A 20,795-nucleotide genomic window follows, 5' to 3' on the forward strand; every position below is an offset into this window, starting at 1 on the left:
CCAGGTTAATTAATTTAGAGTTGATTGTGGAACATTTGCTTCCACCTTGGCTTGTACCACACATGATGCCCAGGTTCCAGGACTGTGTGAGCATGACTCAGGTCTTGACTGGATGAGTCACAGCAGGAAAGCAGGCCAGGGCGTGTCTAAGCTGTGCGGGTCAAAGCCTGTGAGCCCATAATGACACCAGGGCAGGATTAGAACCAGCCACGGTGTGATACTGTGTTCACTCACTGGAAAGTGTGTCACACCAAAACAACTAAAATACCACATTTTCCTACCGCAATATCTGCTGTTCCTTATTTATTCGTAACCTATATATACGTATTTTTTGTAACCTATTGAAGGAAGCGTAGGGCATTGTTTATATTGCAATAAAAGTCATTTCTGTCCGATGCATTATGTTCTATTTTACTCTATAATGTTCTGACAGAACCTTCGCTAAAAAACCCCCGGACAGCGATCCACTCGCCCTAAACTCTTCGCCCTCCTGGCCCCTAAACTGTGGAATAAACTCCCAGTTGCACTTAGAACTGCAGACTCGGGTCGCCCGCTAGCCGACTGGTCCAGGCGCATACCACTTAGGCATTGCCACATAGGCAAGGATGCCTGGCGGTGTCACCGGTTCGATTCCCGATCCGGACGACCTTTGCCGCGGGTCACTCTCCATCTCTCTCCCCATTTCCTGTCAGTCTACTGTCCTATCCAATAAAGGCTTAAAAGACCAAAAAACTAATCATGGCTCACTCCCGATGCTTCCGCAGTGGTCTGAGGACTCACCTATTCAGACTCCACCCTAGCCCATAGCACTTACCGTAGCACTTACCTACCCTCAAATGACCATACATGTAATTTAGATAGCATTTTATTTTATTTTATGTTATCATTTGTTTGACGTTTTTACTGAATAGGTGCTTGGTCTACCTGTTTTGCCTACTATTTCTTTCCATTGATGTATTGATGTTGATGTTGCCTAAATTGTAAATTGTTCCGTGTCAAAGATATTTTCTATAAAAGCTGTACGGACTATGTTTCTGTATGTGTCTCCTCTTGTATATAGGGAGGGTGGAGTGCTCTCATGTGGGCAGCCTATAAGGGTCGTACAGCTGTGGCGCAGCTGCTCTTGGACAAAGGAGCCAACCCCAATATCACTGGTCAGGTACTGGGACACACTTCTAAAATCTATCCATTCCACCTGTCTTTTCATGATTTCTTCAATTTTAAGACCACCCAGTATTTAGTTATCTGGAAACATAGAAAACGGCACAGGAAAACATCTGAGCTCGCCCGTTCAATGCCAGCTGGAGGCTGTTTCTTCACGAAAGCAAAAGTGAACGTGTTTTTGTAACCCTGCTCTTTGCCTGAGCACGGCCGTGTTTATCCCATCATCTGCTGTTGCAGCAGTTCCAGGTGGCTTAAGGCACGGGGCTTGACGTGGTCATTAGTTATCGCCCAGCGTGACTGCAGCCCTGTCCTTTTGTCCCAACAGTACAGCGTCTACCCCATTATCTGGGCGGCCGGTCGAGGCCACGGAGAGATCGTCCACCTCCTGCTACAGCACGGGGCCAAGGTCAACTGCTCGGATAAGGTAACTGCGAGCCAACCAAAGAGGATGTCACGAGTAATGTTGTGTATTTATTAATCATACAAGCAAGATAACTGTATACAAAGAAGACAAGTTCACTCGGTCAAACACAGTAAAATGATCGGTGTAAAAATGGACCATAACCACTTAATCCTCATATTAAGGAATACACTTTGTTGAGCCCTCAAACCCCTCATTCTTTCCCTCTACGCCAAATCTCTTCTATGAAAATAGCCAATCTACAAGCTGACAACACATCGCATTGTGACATGTTATGAGCCTGTAGATCGTCTATGTTCACCTATTTTTTTTTAATTTGCAGAATGTTCGCCTATTATGACAGCCAAAGAATAGAGACCCTGGGGTTCATTTGCCTAACTGGTCCTGTATTCTTCTCCACCAAATATAAACGTACGTTGAAAGAATAGGACTCAAGCCCTAAGCTTTCTCGCCTGAAGATCTTAGTAACTAAGTATTTCAGTCTCTGTAAGGGCCCACTCACAAGGGCTGCATTTAAACCAGATCTAATTAATTAACGCTTTAATACTTAAAATAGCTCTTTGAAGGGGCAAATCGTATGTTAATGAATTAAAAACTAAGCCTCGGGTTTGTCAGACAAATCTTCCGTCTTTTCTTTTTCCCACTCAGTCGATTACCTCAGCCGTGGTTTCCTTCTTAATACACACTGTCATTAGTTACTCCTGTCTCTGTTTTAGTATGGTACCACTCCATTGAACTCTGTCATTACTTACTCCTCTCTCTTGTACAAATTACAAATGTACAATTTAAGCATTGAGCGGCTGCTCTTAAGCAGAGTGCAAGTGCAAGATCAGAATAAATGGCATGATGAACCCCACAAATGGGTAAACGGTCACATAAATAGAGTGCAAACAGAAACAATGAACTGCTACAAAGTAACTAGGATCCCAGTTAAACATCAAACCGAGCATCTGTCTAAAGAAAACAATATATGTCAGTGTAATAACATAACATACTTTATCATTTCTGTTCTGAAACTTTTAACTCTCCATATCCATCTTTGTATGTTTTTTCACAAATTAAGGGTATTGGTCATTTTATATTTCGTCATATGACTGTGTCTCGCAAAAGGTACGAAGGTTGCCAATCTACAAACAACTTTTCACTTATGTATGACATGCCCTCAACAGGGCCGTCCAGGTTGAAAGTCTTTCTGTCGATATTATTATTCAAATGTAACTTATGACTAAATAACTGGTACATCGGATCCCAAAAGCAACAATACGTGAACAAGTAACCAATCTGAATCTAGTCTTCTGGCTCTGTTCGTTATGGTACCACTCCATTGATCTAAATTACTTATTCATCTATCAAACAAAATGCTGAGGGGCACACCAGTATTGGTGAGGTGCTGCTGACTTTGGTAAGTAATTATAAAAATGAAGAAAAAGACTGCACACACGTAGCCACGATGCAGGATTTATTAAAATTACTTACGGTATTCATCTCCCATGTTCACTATGGTACCGCTCTATTGATCTATGTCATTACTTACTCTTCTCTCTGTCAGTATGGTACCACTCTATTGATCCATGTCATTACTTACTCCTCTCCTGTGTTCAGTATGGTACCACTCCATTGATCTGGGCAGCCAGGAAGGGCCATTATGACAGCGTCATGCACCTATTGGCCAACGGAGCCGATGTGGACCAAGAAGGGGCGGTGAGTAGGATGCTTGTGTGATATCCCCAAATATGGTCATGCCAAAATACTGTGCTATACTAAACGATATCTTGGCATGTATATGTGTATATGTCTAGTTATCAACGCTGTTATGAACACAAAAATATTATATCATATTAATGAATACGACCATGAAGAAATATTCATGAAGAAAAATTGCTCAGCATCATCAGTTGTATTCAAATACGCAGGGGATAAAGTTCTCAGTCCTGGGGACTGATTTCAGCCTCAGTTATAATGAGTATTTGAATTGGCCAGACTAGCGATAGAATACAACAGAACTTCAGAAGATACTTCTATAAAATGAAGCATGGATTGGCACACACATGCAGTGAAGGCAGTTCAGAACTTCAGGGAAACACCCCAAATATTGGTGTGCGGCTGCGTGCGCCATGTTTCAAAAATCACATATTGGGGCATGGTCTGAAAATAAATTTCAATCTTGGGATTTTTTGGGGTTTAACTCCTGCTGACGTTTCGGTCCCTCTGGACCTTCATCAATGAAAGTCTCATGAAAGTCTTTTTTTCATGGATGGTCATTTGTTACTGTCTGACCCACCTGCATCTGAGCCAAGTGGATGAGCGAATATTTCCTTAGCAAATAATATGAAAATAAAATGTATATCATATAAGTTTAGAGCATGGGCTCTCTTAATTGTTTTTATTTAGATTGATTTGACAAATGTAGAAGCGCTTAAAACACACCTAAAGTGTGTACTTTCTCCCCACTCCCCTGTAAAAAATGATCCCGCTTGCCATCAGAACTCGATGACGGCGCTGATCGTGGCTGTGAAGGGCGGGTTCAGCGAGGTGGTGAAGGAGCTGCTGAAGAGGAACACCAACGTCAACATGACGGACAAGGACGGCAACACAGCGCTGGCCATCGCCGCCAAGGAGGGACACACTGAGATTGTTCAGGACCTGTTGGACGCCGGCACCTACGTCAACATCCCCGACCGCGTGAGTGACCTCACCACCGGCTCATATACTGTAGCAACACCAGCCCAGATGAGTCTGCTTATAAGACCTGAGGCCGATTCTGACAAATGCCTTCTAAAATCAGCAGTTCTCACACTTTCAAGAGTTTTTCTAAACAAACTTGCGGCGCGGCACAAAGTGACACGCTGTGAGCTTGTATGTATGACACCAATGCATTCCCGGTTTTAACCCATTTAGGCCTGAGATTATTGAATGCTTTAACCAGTGAAAAATAGCAGATATACAAGCTCACAGCGCGGCACCGGGTGCCGCACTGCGAGCTTGTAGATCTGCTATTTTTGGAAAAAGTTGTGAAAATTTGAGCAAATCTTTGACTTATATCGTATTTTTAAAGCGAACATTTGTAACTCAAATTTTGCTTCTGGGGGGGGGGTCCCTGGAACTAAATATTTTGAGATGGGCATCCGTGGCCAAATACATATCATTTTGGGGGTCCTTCACATGAAAAGGTTTGAAAACCACTGACATAGTAGTCTCTCAAGAACAGACTAACTGAGCTCCAGTTGTAGTCTCTCAAGAACAGACTAACTGAGCTCCAGTTAAGTGAAAAGGACCTTTTCTTTGACGATGGCTAGCCAGATTGCTGACATAGAAACATAGGGTTTTTCAAAAAACCTTAGAAGGATTCAAAAGACACTTATAGAATCGGGTCAAAATTCTAATTTTCACGATTTTTCAAAAATAGCAGATATACAAGCTCGCAGCGCCGCACTCGGTGCCGTGCTGTGAGCTTGTATATCTGCTATTTTTCAATAGTTAAAGCATAAAATAACGATACACAATAATGTGTACCCGTTTTGAATTTAATGGGTCAATATTACTTAATGTTTTTCTCTTTGTTTCTCCGTCTCACTCTCCCATCTGCTCTCTCTCTTTCTCTTTCTGTCTCTTGTTCTCCCTCTCTCTCATGCCATTTGTTTCTTCCCCATCCATCACTCCCCTTCCCTCCCCACTCTCTCTCTTTCTCCCTCTCTCTCTCTCTGACTGTCCCTCTCTGTTCACGTTGACGTGTCAGAGTGGGGAGACGGTGCTGATCGGAGCGGTGAGGGGAGGTCATGTGGAGATAGTCCGAGCCCTGCTGAACAAATACGCTGATATTGACGTCAGAGGCCAGGTAGGAGCCTCTTTCCCACTCGTCTCCTCTGTCTTATTCATGGCTTCAAGCTCCTCTCGTTTTACATGGACTTGGCTCTCGCTCTAAAGCTCAATCCCTATTTGGGTTTTGTCTTTATTTCTTTGTACTGTGTTTTTCAACCTTTGGTACAGTACCGGTGGCCTTCTATCTGGAGGTCAAGAATGCATGCAAATGTTTTATAAAACAAAGGCCACAAGTTGAACACAGACATATTAAATGAGTATACCAGAGTCAATACATATCGTTGTCTATATATCGCTCTTAAACATAGACCATGGTTAATGCCTTCATTTCTAGGCTTCATGTTTGATTACATTTTGTCCAAAGTTATTGAAATCTTACCTGAATAATTGAGTCAATGTCGAACATAATGGCGTGACACTGTTAATGAGTCATGGTCATTTGAATTTGTTTTGTAAAGCAATCTTTTCAGCAGGAACCATTTTTGTCTAGATTTCAAATCAATGCATGCTTTAAAATTCATGAAAACACAGTGATAAAGTAACTGCACAATCATATTTAGCATGTTGGATTACCTGCAAGTTGATTTTCATACCGTACTGGAATGAATGTAATCACGGTCCTTTAAAAGGCTTTGCTTGTAAGATGCTGTTAGCAGTAAAGTAAATTGAAAAGGAAAATAATTCATCTCACTAAAGAATTGCTTCATGAAGTCGATGTTGAACCAATGCTTCAGCCAAATTATCATTGTGAAGGTCTATATACACATAACAGTTAGCACAAATCACATTGTATTCTAAGTAAAACAAAAAGAAAAGAAGAACTGCATAGTAAAGCATATTTAAACAACAGTTTTTGACTCTCTTGTTTTGCATCAGGATGGAAAGACTGCCCTCTACTGGGCCGTGGAGAAAGGCAATGCCACCATGGTGAGGGACATCCTGCAGTGCAACCCAGACACTGAGAGCTGCACCAAGGTAAGACTCACACCTAGGAGCGCTTTCATGTGGAGCACTGGCACAGTAACCCCCAGCAAACAAAGCACCTAGGGCTGTCACGATTATGACATTTTACATGACGATTCATTGTCACTCTAACGATTTAATTGTGTTTTTGTTGTTGACGATTACATTTCTGTTTGGCTTTTAGGCTTTGAAGTTGCACGTGGCAGATATGACACGTAACCTAAATATACAAAGAAATGACTGACATATACAAAAGAACATTGATAGTGGAAATAGCCGATCTACAAGCTCACAAGGCGTCGCATCGCAACACGTTGTGAGCTTGTAGATCCGCTATTTCCACTATTTTTGAAAATGTTTGAAAATATGACAATGTTTCAACATGGAAACAATTATGGCAAAATAATGGCGATTAGACGATTATGAAATAATTGTTACAGGCCTAACAGCACCCATTATTAACGTGTGTGTGTGTGTGTGTGTGTGTGTGTGTGTGTGTGTGTGTGTGTGTGTGTGTGTGTGTGTGTGTGTGTGTGTGTGTGTGTGTGTGTGTGTGTGTGTGTGTGTGTGTGTGTGTGTGTGTGTGTGTGTGTGTGTGTGTGTGTGTGTGTGCGTGCGTGTGTGTGTGAATATCTCAGGATGCAGAGACGCCTCTTATCAAAGCCACCAAGATGAGGAACATAGAGATAGTGGAGCTGCTGTTGGATAAAGGGGCCAAGGTGTCTGCTGTGGACAAGGTACAGTTATAAATACACACATCTGTAAACAGCCTTCCGAGTTCCGACTTGTCTGCCTCCAAACAACATGGCAATAACATGTCTTTGGCTGCCCACTAGGGGTGGGTGATATGGATACAATGAAACATGATATTTTGAACAAATACCTTGAGATAGAACCGGTTTAATCACTTTAACCCTATAAACATGAGCTATTTGAAAATACCCGATCGACAAGCTGACATCGCATCACGATATACGTCGTGCTGTGAGCTTGTAGATCTGCTATTTGTGGCTAAACCTTGAAAGAATTTGAAACATTTTGGATATTCTTGAAACAACACAAATCTTGGATTGGGTTCCTCCCGCAAAACATGTTCAGATACGGATCCACGGGCAAATACAAAAGTACAAATACCAAAAAGAAAGTTTTGAGTAAAACAAAAATGAATCTTCCTTCCATCAGAAAGGAGACACTGCCCTCCACATCGCCATCCGAGGGCGAAGCCGCAAGCTGGCCGAGCTGCTCCTGAGGAACCCTAAAGATGGCCGCTTGCTGTACCGCCCCAACAAGGCCGGAGAGACGCCGTACAACATCGACTGCACCCACCAGAAGAGCATCCTCACTCAGATATTTGGAGCCAGTAAGCATCGTTGACATTTTTCTCCGCATTGCTCTAATGCTTAATTTATGCTCTGTTATACAATGGTGCTCTACACTGAAAAATAGCTGATCTACAAACTCACAAACATGTTGGAGATGTGATGCTTTGTGAGTTTTTAGATCGCTATTTTTGGCGCGCTACACCATCCCCTCCGAAGAATAAATCTGGCTTAGTCCTACTGCCCTCAATTTATATAGTATTTTGTTCTCTGGAATCTCTATGCACTCTAACTCTAATATTGTACACTCTTCTGTTGATTCCTCCTATTTCTAAGTTTCTCCCCTTATTGCTCTTGACTCTTTCAATTTCTATCTGATTCAACTCAGTTCTAATTTCTTATTAGCGGCATGACACAAATGTCTTGCATGAATGTTTGCCAAAGCAAACATCGTGTATAACACAGATAAACTACGAAACAATAGTTGAATAATATAAATAAACAATGTGTTACTATAAAGTGATGAATAACAAACAAACAAAAACATTCAATTTTAGAGAAAATGTATAAATGTGATAATGCAATGTTGCTTGTTTCCTCTTTGTGTCTTGTTGTCTCTCTCAGAGCACCTGTCTCCCTCTGAGTCTGACGGGGACATGTTGGGTTATGACCTGTATGCCAGTGCCCTGGCAGACATCCTGAGTGAGCCCACCATGCAGCCCCCCATCTGCGTGGGGCTGTACGCCCAGTGGGGCAGCGGCAAGTCTTTCCTGTTGAAGAAACTGGAGGGTAAGGAAGAGGGCTAAACTCTCACTCTTTAACGTCTTTAATGCTAGTTCACAAATGGAACCAAATAGACAGTTTTTCCATGTTCTAAAATCTAAATGGAATGAGTTGAATATCATGACTTGTTTCTCCAAAATTCATATTAGTGTCACATTTTGACATATAGTAACATTATTTAGTTCCTCGTGAAAATACTATTTATTTGAGAGAGAGTGAGAGAGAGAGAGAGAGAGAGATGGAGGGTGCACAGACAAACTAATTATAATGTGCATTTCTGCGTTAATAAAGTATTCAGTCAATCAAAAATAGGGGATATAGCAGATCTACACGCTCATCGTTGTGAGCTTGTAGATCGACTATTTTTTGGCGAAGAGATTTGAGAGTGGAAAAAAAAGTACAAGTACGTATATTATAAGTGCATATTACCAATAGAGGGTTTAAAATGGTACCGGATATGCAGCTCGGCAAATAAAAGGTGACTTGATCCCAGCGTATGACGAAGGACGATATATCACGATAAATTAAATCTCCACAACACTATTATCGTGAGTGTTTTTTTATCACGATAAACACGATAATATCGCTTATCTTCCCATCCCTAGATGAGATGAAGACGTTTGCGGGGCAGCAGATCGAGCCCTTGTTCCAGTTCTCCTGGCTGGTGGTGTTCCTCACGCTGCTGCTGTGTGGTGGCGTGGCTCTGGTGCTGGGCTTCACCGTGGACCCCCGGCTGGCCATCGCTGTGTCACTCAGCCTGCTGGCTCTGCTCTACATCTTCTTTGGTGAGAGCCAGGGGACACATGCACACTTGCACACGCACACACATTTATGCCTAGAATTATTGAATGCTTTAGCTATTGAAAAATAGCAGATATACAAGCTCACAGCGCGGCACCGAGTGCCGCGCTGCGAGCTTGTAGATCGAGCTTGTAGATCTGCTATTTTTTTATTTTTTTTAGTTAAAGCATAAAACAATGATACACAATAATGTGTACCCGTTCTAAATGGGTTAAATCACTTCTCAAAATAGTATTTCATCTGTAATTTTAACTGTAAATCACTATGTAACTGTTTTGAAAAGTGCTACATAAATGTAGCTTATTATTATTATGTAGCTTATTATTATTATTATTGTTACTATGCTATTATTACATTTTAAAATTTTCACTTGAAGGGGACCTTTCCTGCATGGATGGTTGTAATTTAGTTGCTGTCACCTTTGAGACTGCAGTGCGTTTTGATCACTAGAGGGTGCTGTTATACAGGCAATAATATCAAAGCCATTCTCACTACACTACTGTTCACTGTTCCAAGGTGGCGAGGATTTGTTTTTAAAGTAGAGAGGACATTTTATGACCAATAATAGAAAAGTGAAATGAATGTAGGGAAGTGTAGTTTGGTAACAGTAAGAACATGTTGTGTGGTGTTGTGTTCCCTGCTGTCTCCAGTGCTGGTGTACTTCGGAGGCCGTCGCGAGGGGGAGAACTGGAACTGGGCCTGGGTCATCAGCACCCGTCTGGCCCGCCAGGTGGGATACCTGGAGCTGCTGCTCAAACTCATGTTTGTCAACCCCCCCGAGCTGCCAGAGCAGACCACCCGCGCCCTGCCTGTCAGGTGACAGCCACACACGCACAAATACACTCACACAATCTCACACACACACACACACACACACACACACACACACACACACACACACACACACACACACACACACACACACACAATGCTGCAACATTCATGTTTAAATGTTGAAAGAGCAAGCAGCATCAACGTGGTTGCCAGCCATCTTACACATGCACGCACGCATGCACGTACGCACGTACGTACGCACGCACGCACGCACGCACGCACGCACGCACGCACGCACGCACGCACACACACACACACACACACACACACACACACACACACACACAGACAGACACACACTGTTGGGGCAGCAGTGGCTCAGGAGGTAGAGCGCCCGCTTGGGAATCAGAAGGTTCCAGGTTTGATCTCTGGCTCTCCCTGGGTTAGTGCCAAAGTGTCCTTGAGCAAGACAATGGACCCCTAACTGCTCCTGATGAGCAGGTTGGTTCCTTCATTGTGTGCGCTTTGAATAAAGTCTCTATATAAATGAACCTTTCCCAATTTTGTAGGCAAACTGAACACACAAAAACGCAACAAATCCTGAATAAACAACAATACACACAGGCTCACAACAAGCAGCCATACACAGACTAAAATTCGCTTTACATATCAGTTTCATAAAGGCTCTTTTAAGAACATTACCGTCTCATGTTATTCACTGTGAAATAAGTCTACATCTGGCACATGGATGAAGCTGTCTGTGTCTGAGCTGCCGTGTCCGTGGACTGTGTCCTCCCCCAGGTTCCTTTTCACAGACTACAACCGCTTGTCCAGCGTAGGAGGAGAGACCTCCATGGCGGAGATGATTGCCACCCTCTCGGATGCCTGCGAGAGGGAGTTCGGCTTCATGGCCACCAGGCTCTTCAGGGTTTTCAAGAACGACGAGATCCAAGGTGCGTCAACAGCACGAGTAGCGTCCTGATACCGACCGAGAGCCTCCCCACACACAGTCAAATCCTTAGTGTTCATTTCTCCATTTGTCACTCTTGAGAGTGTACAAATCGTCACTGTCGGGCAGAAACCATTCAGATTTCAGATTTGTACGTTTTTCGTAAAGTAAAGCCCTGCTTCATCGTACAAGACTGTCGCACAGAACTAGTGAAAATAGCAGATCTACAAGCAGATCGGCTATTTTCACCATTTTAAATTATTTTTAAATGATAAATACAGAAACAAACAGTTAATTTGGACACACAAGGTTTCCACCCGACAACAACAAAATGTAACTTAACATTTGCACACTCTCAGAGTTAAAGGCTGCAGTCTGTAAGATTTATGTCCTCCCAGGGATTCGAACCCAGGTCTCCCGCAGAAGTCTGTAACTGCTGCGCTAAGAACACCCGCTTGGGCAGATACTGCCCTCGGAGCTTCAAGCAACTAGTGTGTGTCAACTAGTTGGTGTCTTACCCGAACACAGGGTCTAAATGACTAAATGGATGAGACGACCTCCAACCACAGCAGATGTGTTTAGTTATACACTATGTACAACATACTCTACCAGACCGATTGTTCAGAATAACGTTTTATTCCCTACAAATGTTCCAGATTGCAGCTTTAAATTAAATCCTTGTTTTCTTCTATTTCTCAGACCCACTCATGATAGAAGTTAATTTAATGTCAACAAGAGGCAAACATTTTCACCTGGAAACCCTTTTCAGTCTGTTCCACAATACTAATATCTCTCTTATTAATCCCCCCCCTCTCTCTCTCTCTCTCTCCCCCAATTCCCTCCATCCATCCATTCCTCTCTGTCCAGCTAAGAAATGGAAGAAGACCTGCTGCGTTCCATCCTTTGTGCTGTTTGCGTTGACCCTGGGCTGCCTCATCACTGGAATGGCTCTGCTGGCCATTTTCAAGGTGGGAGTTGAGATTTGAATTTTAAGAGGAACTACACAATTACCTAAATTAATTTGGTTTTTGGTGTGTGATTATATTATCTTTAATGTACCTTAGAAATACAGTATATTGCCTTATACTGTATTGCCCTGCTACAACCTCTACTACACCAGTGAATGACTCCTCGTGATGAAGTATTATGGTGGTTAACAGGTCCAAGTGGGAGGTCTCAGGTTTTGTCAGATGGTTTTGTTCTCTTTTTTAGCTGTTCTGGAGACCTAGAACGCATTGTTACGCATTATTACTTTAACCATTATTTTATGCTTTAACTATTAAAAATAGCAGACATACAACTCACAGCGCGCACCAAATTCTTGTAGATCTGCTATTTTTGTAGAAGCTTGTAGATCTGCTATTTTTGAAAAATCATGAAAATTTATGCAAGTCTTTGAATATTTTGACCCGATTCTATAAATATCCTCTAAATCCTTCTTCTAAATCAGTGGTTCTCAAACCTTTTTATGTAAAGGACCCCCAAAATTACATGTATTTGGCCGCGGACCCCGATCTCAAAATATTTAGTTCCAGGAACCCTGAGAAAGAAAGATTTGAGTTACAAAGATTTGCTAAAAATGTAAAGATTTTTCTAAAATAGCAGATCTACAAGCTCACAGCGCCGCGCTGTGAGCTTGTAGTAGTTAACGCATAAAATAATGGTTAAAGTGGTTAAACACACGGATGCGTTCCTGTCCTAAATGTGTTTAATCTTTTTCTCTGGTTCATGCTCTGACATGTTTTGACATTGGAATGATTTGCTGCCCCACGCAGGTGGACCCAGAGAACCTGACCGTGAATGCAGTGCTCATAGGCATGGCCAGTGTGGTGGGTCTGGCTCTGCTGCTCAACTGCAGGACCTGGTGGCAGGTGGCCGACTCGGTGCTCAACTCCCAGAGGAAGCGCCTGCACAGCGCCGCCAACAACCTGACCAAACTCAAGAGTGAAGGATTCATGAAGGTACATTCAATGCGCCTTGAATGCTCTCCAAGACAAGTATCTCACATTGGAAGGATTGTGCCCAGGGGGCTAATACAGTACCCATTTAGGCCTAGAATTATTGAATGCTTTAACCAGTGGAAAAATAGCAGATATACAAGCTCACAGCGCGGCACCGAGTGCCGCGCTGCGAGCTTGTAGATCTGCTATTTTTGAAAAAGTCGTGAAAATGTGTGCAAATCTTTGAATATATGTATTTTCAAAGCGAACGTTTGTAACTCAAATTTTGCTTCTGGGTGGTCCCTGGAACTAAATATTTTGAGATGCGGGTCCGTGGGCCAAATAAATATCATTTTGGGGGTCCTTCACATGAAAAGAGAACCACTGGCATAGTCTCTCAAGAACAGACTAACTGATCTCCATTTAAGTGAAAAGGACCTTTTTTTGAAGGATTCAAAAGACACTTATAGAATCGGGTCAAAATTCGAATTTTCACGATTTAAAAAAAATTGCAGATCTACAAGCTCGCAGCGCGCTGTGAGCTTGTATATCTGCTATTTTTCAATAGTTAAAGAGGTGGTGCCATGATTTCCCCCCCCTATAAAACATGATTATCAGGTATTATGATTATACTAGGAGGAAGATTTTTTCCAAAAAAGTATACAGAAAGAGTTAGAATTGGGTTTTTATGTGGCCACACCCCCAGTTCATTAAGTATGCATCGATGGCATGGTGGGTGGTGACCCAGCTGATATAGCCACACCCCACAGTGTTGGGTGAATGGTAAATAGGGGAGGAGTTGATACTGTGACACACTTAGTATCTGTGTTTTTTAACTGACACTTTTTACCACAAGGTGGCAGCCTCCAAGAGAAAACAAACAAATACTAAGAGAATACATCATTTCTAAAAAAAAACACATAAGGGGGTCTAATGAAGTACTTTCAACCTCCTAGACACATGAAAAACAGAAAAAGTACAAAACTATGGCACCACCTCTTTAAAGCATAAAATAATGATACACAATAATGTGTACCCGTTCTAAATGGGTTAACACACTTGGTGCCAAACACAAGTTTCCCGAGTTTTGGCCGTTTTTCAAAACACTCCCTACTTCCTACTTCCGGTTTCGGCATGATCGCGATCGCGGAATGCATGTTTGACTCCCTGAACAACTCTATCTTTCAAACATGGCAGCCATGTTTTTTACATTTGAAGAAAACACTATAGCCTCTATCTTTTGAATGACTGAATGGATTTCCAAGCGGATTTCTCTGTTTGAAAGCTGTGAATGGCGTGCACACGTGGGAATTTGGAGTCATACCTTATTGCGACCGTCAGGTCGCACTTACTATCAAAACCTGCACAAACTGTCAGTCCGTCAGTCCGTCACCCTAACCCGGAGCTCCAGGGACCCCCAAGGTCCCTGGGGGACCCCCAGATGTAAAACATGACCAAATGTGCAAAAATGACCAAATGACCACCCCAACGGGGCTGCTAACGGGGAATTCCCTTTGCACACACACTCCTTACCTGCCAAACTACAACCTCCAAGGACCCCCGGAGCTACAGGGACCCCCAGGTCCCTTGGGGACCCCCAGATGTAAAAAATGACCAAATGTGCAAAAATGACCAAATGACCACCCCAACGGGGCTGCTCACGGGGAATTCCCGGGGACCACCGACTCCTGGTGCTCCAGAACCGATGCAAAAGTGGTGGCGCCCCCAGTGGAGGACCCCCTACACTGCAGCTCACATAAAATGCCGTAACTCCGGCTAGGAGCGACCGGGAGAGCCGGGGCCGGTTCCTATTCGGCCGCCTCGGCGGCGCGGAGACCCCACCCCTCATTTCTCACATGGCCCTCTTCTAGCGCCACCATGAGGCCATGTGACCTGACGGTCGCTTATCTCCCGATTAGGGAGTCTTACTGGTATATTAGTATTTACTCGCGCCAGAAGAGCACGCAAGTACTGCGTTCGGTGCCGTCTGTTTCCGGCCGCCTTTAGCCAGTGAGGGGCCAGCATTCTTTGTGACGTCACCATCAACAAGTGCGACCTGATATAAATAACAGTCATACAGACCGCACCGAACAGAACCGATCGCAGTACTTGCGCGCTCTGCTGGTGCATAAGTAGGCCATACATGGCCACGAGTGCACAAGGAGCAAGTTGGCACCTCGACAGAGTGCAGTCTAGTTACTACGTGCATACTACCGGCCATGCATGTCGGGAACGATGCAAGTCATTTGCTGCTCAAACGCTATGCGAAACTCTGCCAATCAGTTAAGCCGATGGACCGGGTTTAGCCAACAGGGATTTATACTGGTTTAGCGGCACAAACGTGATGTGATGCCAATCTGTGATGCCGACGGTTTGGGTTGGCCAGTCAGGTAAGCCAAAGCTTACAATCAGATTCCCTAAATTATAGTTTATTATCTGGTCATAAACGATTGACATCGCAGGCATATGAATTCAGATATCCACATTGAAGCCACGCTGTTCCTATGTGAATCCTAAAATCGACAAGATTCTTTTTTTATCGTGTTTACACACAAGGTAGAAATATATTTATAACTGAATCATTTTGCGTCATTTTGCACAGCGTCGACTCTTGATTGTTGAGTGTTTTTCTTGTCTTTTCCTCCGTTCCACTTCAGGTGCTGAAGCACGAGGTGGAGCTCATGTCCAAGATGGCCAAGACCATCGATGGCTTCACCCAGAACCAGACGCGCATGGCGGTCATCATCGACGGCCTGGATGCCTGTGAACAGGACAAAGTGCTGCAGATGCTGGACACGGTGTGTGTGTGTGTGTGTGTGTGTGTACGTGCTTGCATTAGGGATGGGACGATAAGCAATATTATCGTTTATCGTGATAAAAATCATGATGATCTTATCGTGGAGATTTAATTTATCGTGATACCGTGCTCCGTCATGCCCTGGGATCAATTCACCTTTTATTTGCCGAGCTGCATATCCGGTACCACTTAAACCCTCTATAATTGGTAAAAGGTACTTATAATATACGTACTTGATACAGTCTTTTTTAAACTCTCTATCAAATGTCTTTGCCCAAAAAATTGCCGGTCTACAAGCTGTTGTGAGCTTGTAGATCTGTAATTTTTTGGCAAATGTTCCGCCCCAGGATAATGGATTTTGATTATCGTGATAATATCGTAAATCGCGATTTATTTTGCCACAATAATCTTGATATGAAATGTTCATATCGTCCCATCCCTAGCGTGCGTGCGTGAACATGTGTGGTGGGTGGGTGCAGCTCCCTCTAACAGGATAATTCAAAAGAACGTCATAATTAAATATCCATATCCATTATGCAAATCCCCAACTGTGAGGGGAGCTTTTGTAGAGAAGCCGTCATGTGGACTTTACCTCTCTTTGGCTCTTTCACCTGCACACACACACACACACACACACACACACACACACACACACACACACACACACACACACACACACACACACACAGCTCCACAGCTCAGTAGCCACCCCTGTCTTCACAGCTGTCCCAGATCGCCTCCAAGTTCATATTCCTCCTCCCAGCTGGCGTAATAGAATTTCCTTCAGCCAAATGTTGTTATTTGGCGGAGTAATCCCCCAGAGGACGGCAGTCTCCTGTGTCCTAATGTAATCTTCTGTCTCTGAGAGCACCTCCCCGTCCCGTCAAAGCATCTTCTGTTGCTACTGAAGACTTCAGAACCATGACACTCTGAACCACTTGAACCCTAGCATCCCTATAGAGGGTATACACATGCATAAAGTGAATGGCAAATTGAGTGGCAAATTGAGTAGCAAAATGAGTTTAACGTCGAAAGTAGTTTTACCTTCTATTTACCTTCTATTATGAGGGAACCATTCACAGAAAATGGCATGTCCACGAGCTCACGACGCGTCCCACTTCGAGCTTGTAGATTGGCTATTTTCAGAGAACAGATTTGGTGTTCGGGGGGAGGGGAGCAGACCATGTACAGAACCGACCCCGGTCAACTAAGTATATGTTTACTAAGTATAGGAGTTAAAGCTTAAATGCACTCCCTTAATTTTTTTCTAGTTTGTTTATTTTGTTAAAACGTATTTTTACTACTGGCTAATGTGGTTGTATGATATGATCTTCAGTTGCTATTCTTAAGATGGTGACTCAGTTGTGCGTTGGGAGGTTGGAGAAAGGAAGGGTGGGATGGCTGTTGTGCACTAGGTTCACGTCTGAGAGCGCTGGCATGTTGTGTAAAGTAACTAAGTACATGTACTCAAGTACTGTACTTAAATAGATTTTTTAGGTACTTTTACTTCACTGGAGTATTTCCAATTTTCAGTACTTTCACTTCTGTTCCACTATTCCATAATTATTTGCAAAATTTAGGTACTAGTTACTTTGTAGATTTTGATTATTATTACAAAACATACATTAACCACTTCAGCCCTATACATTTCGGCCATTTGAAAATAGCCGATCTACAAGTTCTCAAGCGCTGTTTTCAAAAGATTTTAATACATTTGAAAACTTGTGAAATGGGACATTCTGCATAATGAGTACTTTCTACTTTTGGTACGTAAAGTGCATATGATACCAATACTTTTGTACTTATACTCAAGTATAACAGAGTATTTCTACATTGCTGTATTGATACTTTTCCTTAAGTAAAAAAATAAATGAGTGCTTTTTCCCACTACTGATGGGGCCTGACGAATCCCAAAATGCATGTAGCACAAATCAGTGTCTTGTGACACTTGGACACTATCCCTTAGTTAGCAGAGTGGGAAACCCCCCGTCATGTGCTGTTTGCTGACAATCAGCTTTAGAAACGGTCATTAAAGTTAAACTAGCGGTTGGAGTCACAGCGCTCCAAGCCATTAGAGTTAGATGTCACTCAGGCTTGTCGGGTTAATTTGGCATCGTTTCATTTTGATATGCGTTCATTAAATATGGTTTATTTCAATTTGATGCATTAGGGCAAGGGTTGGCCCCAAAGCACTCCTCGCGAGCTGTTAGCTAAAACAAGCTTAAACCTCAGAATGCGTGACTGAATTTCCACAAAGGACAACGTGAGCCTGTTTTAGGAAGGACCTGTTTGGTCCTGAAACTCAGCGAGAGCATGTCGACGACATCGTTGTTTTCGGGAAGAATTGCTTCTTGTGACTAAAACGATCTCTATTCACTATTCTCTTTTTCTTTTTGCAATTCCGAAACCTACAGTAGGCCTACCCCTAACTCGTATGCCAAGTTTGATCAAAAACACATATTAACCACTTTCAACCTGCAGTCCCTAAAAAGAAAAAAAATGTAATGTGTAGGGGTGCCACGGTTCAGTCAACCCACGGTTCGGTTCGTATCTCGGTTTTTGGCACACGGTTTCGGTACGGTTTCAGGAAAAATTGAAAATGAAAAAATAAAGAATCCAAAATGTTCAGTTAATTTTAAAGATGGGGTGCAATCATTTGTTTCCCCCCTAAAACATTGTAATCAGTTATTATGATTATACTAGGAGGAGGATTTTCTCAAAAAAAAGTGTACATAAAGACTTAAAATTATGTTTTTATGTGGCCACACCCAAAAAAATAAAGAAATTCGGTTCATTCGGTATGGGCTGTTCGGTTCGGTACAGGGCCATTCGGTTCGTTATACCGGTTCGGTTCAGTATTGTGGCACCCCTAGTAATGTGTCGTACAACAAAGTATATGCTGTAAGTGGTTAAGTGGTTAAAAAGCAGTCCAAGTTATCCAAATTGATCCTTTACTGGTCTGTTACTAAGTTATGGTTGTCCTTGAAATTGAAAAGTTTGAGAACCACCAGTATTGTAATGTTATAGCAGACGTAAAGTCCACATACAGGCTCTGACAGTGTGATATACCGGTTCCATATGTGATGGAACCGATTCCGGTGACTCAACGTTGCATCCGGTTCGGTTCCTCCAGGTTCCCAACCCTCTATCTGACCAGCTCTATCCCCCCCGTTCTTCCTCGCCACAGGTGAGGGTTTTGTTCTCCAAAGGCCCCTTCATCTCCGTCTTCGCCAGCGACCCCCACATCATCATCAAGGCCATCAACCAGAACCTCAACAGCGTGCTGAGGGACTCCAACATCAACGGCCACGACTACATGAGGAACATCGTCCACCTGCCCGTGTTCCTCAACAGCCGCGGCCTCAGCACGGCCAAGAAGCTCTGCATGGCGACGCCCGTCAACGGAGACCTGGTGCCGGCCGAAGGTAACGCCGTAGACCAGTGGTCTTCTCAACCTTCTTATGCATAGATAGATATAAAGTGACTACTGGCCAATAGGGATGGGTATCGTTCACTTTTGAATCGATACGATACCCTTTTCGATACCATTTTCGATACTTTTTATTTAAGTTTAACTTCAACATGGAAAGAGTGGTGACTCGCTGGGTGCTGCGGTAGAGCAGAGGTGATAATGATGATCACACAGTGTGGCGGAGCGGAGAGTATAGACGTTGGATAATCATCATAATAATAAACATTATAGGCTATTGTCGGCTATTTTCCACAGTAACGAGTGTAGCCTACTAAAGAGTCATGAAACTCTCAGTAGCCCAACTGTTACAGATGCGACCGGCCAGGGGTGCGTTCCAGAGTATCGAAGCAAGGTATCGTTCCTTTTTACGTGAACCGATACCCGATAGTATCGACGTCATGCGATCGATACCATTAAAAGTATCGCAGACGATACCCATCCCTACTGGCCAATCACAGTTTGGGAATATATGAAGATTTTTCAACATGGAAACGATTATGACGGTAATCGCGATTAGACGATTATGTAATAATTGTGACAGCCCTACATGCTTTGTTTAAATGACATCATTTTGATGATGCTCTGTGTGTGTGTCTGTAGGGTGGCATGAGGACACAGGAAGAGACCGGAAGAACAGCCTGGGAGATCAGAGCAAGCTGGGCAGCAAGAACGCCCTTAACCGCAGGGTAAAACACTCATTTCGCTTGTCACCCTAATTAGACGTGGCTCACACCCGCCCGCGACCTCACAACAATCAACAATGAAACAACAACATTAATGACAAACTTCCAGAGCCTTGCTATTTGTCTTTTCTTTTTCTTTCGGTGCCATAATACAGTCATAATGAATGTTTCTGTCGTCGTCGAGGTCGCGCCGAACATATTCGCTCGCTGTTCCCACCACACCCGAGAGAGTTATCTTCGGATTTGTAAATGCTATGCTTGACGTCTCGGTGTTAATCAAAACTAAATTAAAGTGCAGCTGGGTTCCCATCGGGTTTGAAGGAACCCGCTGAGGTTCTGCGACATAGTTTGCATAGATGCATGCGTAGCTCCCAGAGGCTGAGAACTGTCAGCGATTCCACCCCTCATGCCCCACGCATGCAGCGGCCCTCAGCGGAAGAGTTTGATGTGATACTTTGTTACGTGGCACCACACATGGCATCGTTGGTGAGCGACACCGGCGCACAACTTAACACTTCTCTTGCCAACCCCCGAGTTTCCCGAGTTTGTATAGGTACCCCCCTGTGCCAACCCCGAGTTTCCAGAGTTTGTATAGGTACCCCCCCTGTGCCAACCCCGAGTTTCCAGAGTTTGTATAGGTACCCCCCTGTGCCAACCCCGAGTTTCCCGAGTTTGTATAGGTACCCCCCCTGTGCCAACCCCGAGTTTCCCGAGTTTGTATAGGTACCCCCCTGTGCCAACCCCGAGTTTCCCGAGTTTGGGCCGTTTTAAAAAATAAATAAATATATATTTACATAAAAAAATGTTACATAAAAACGGCTGTATCTCTGAATAAGGTGAAAATAATGCTGAGGAGTGCGAGATCTGCTCTTTTTCACCCATACACTGGGCCGTGATGGTCGGCCGCGGT

The 20,795-nt window shown here is 43.4% G+C and overlaps 1 protein-coding gene across 1 annotated transcript in view; it reads left to right on the forward strand.

The window, feature by feature from the left end:
• kidins220a (kinase D-interacting substrate 220a) overlaps positions 1-20,795 on the forward strand; it is an 85,657-nt gene that overhangs the window by 12,263 nt on the left and 52,599 nt on the right. The window contains 17 exon segments of the mRNA XM_080750761.1: positions 1,061-1,159; positions 1,490-1,588; positions 3,188-3,286; positions 4,070-4,267; positions 5,322-5,420; positions 6,281-6,379; positions 7,006-7,104; positions 7,550-7,727; positions 8,311-8,475; positions 9,075-9,254; positions 9,921-10,086; positions 10,846-10,997; positions 11,861-11,961; positions 12,769-12,954; positions 15,591-15,731; positions 18,918-19,155; positions 19,803-19,888. Coding sequence (XP_080606887.1) covers positions 1,061-1,159; positions 1,490-1,588; positions 3,188-3,286; positions 4,070-4,267; positions 5,322-5,420; positions 6,281-6,379; positions 7,006-7,104; positions 7,550-7,727; positions 8,311-8,475; positions 9,075-9,254; positions 9,921-10,086; positions 10,846-10,997; positions 11,861-11,961; positions 12,769-12,954; positions 15,591-15,731; positions 18,918-19,155; positions 19,803-19,888 — 2,385 coding nt within the window.

Source organism: Nannobrachium achirus (genome assembly GCF_963921795.1).
Source record: "Nannobrachium achirus genome assembly, chromosome: 20".
In the NCBI taxonomy this organism is placed as follows: domain Eukaryota; kingdom Metazoa; phylum Chordata; class Actinopteri; order Myctophiformes; family Myctophidae; genus Nannobrachium; species Nannobrachium achirus.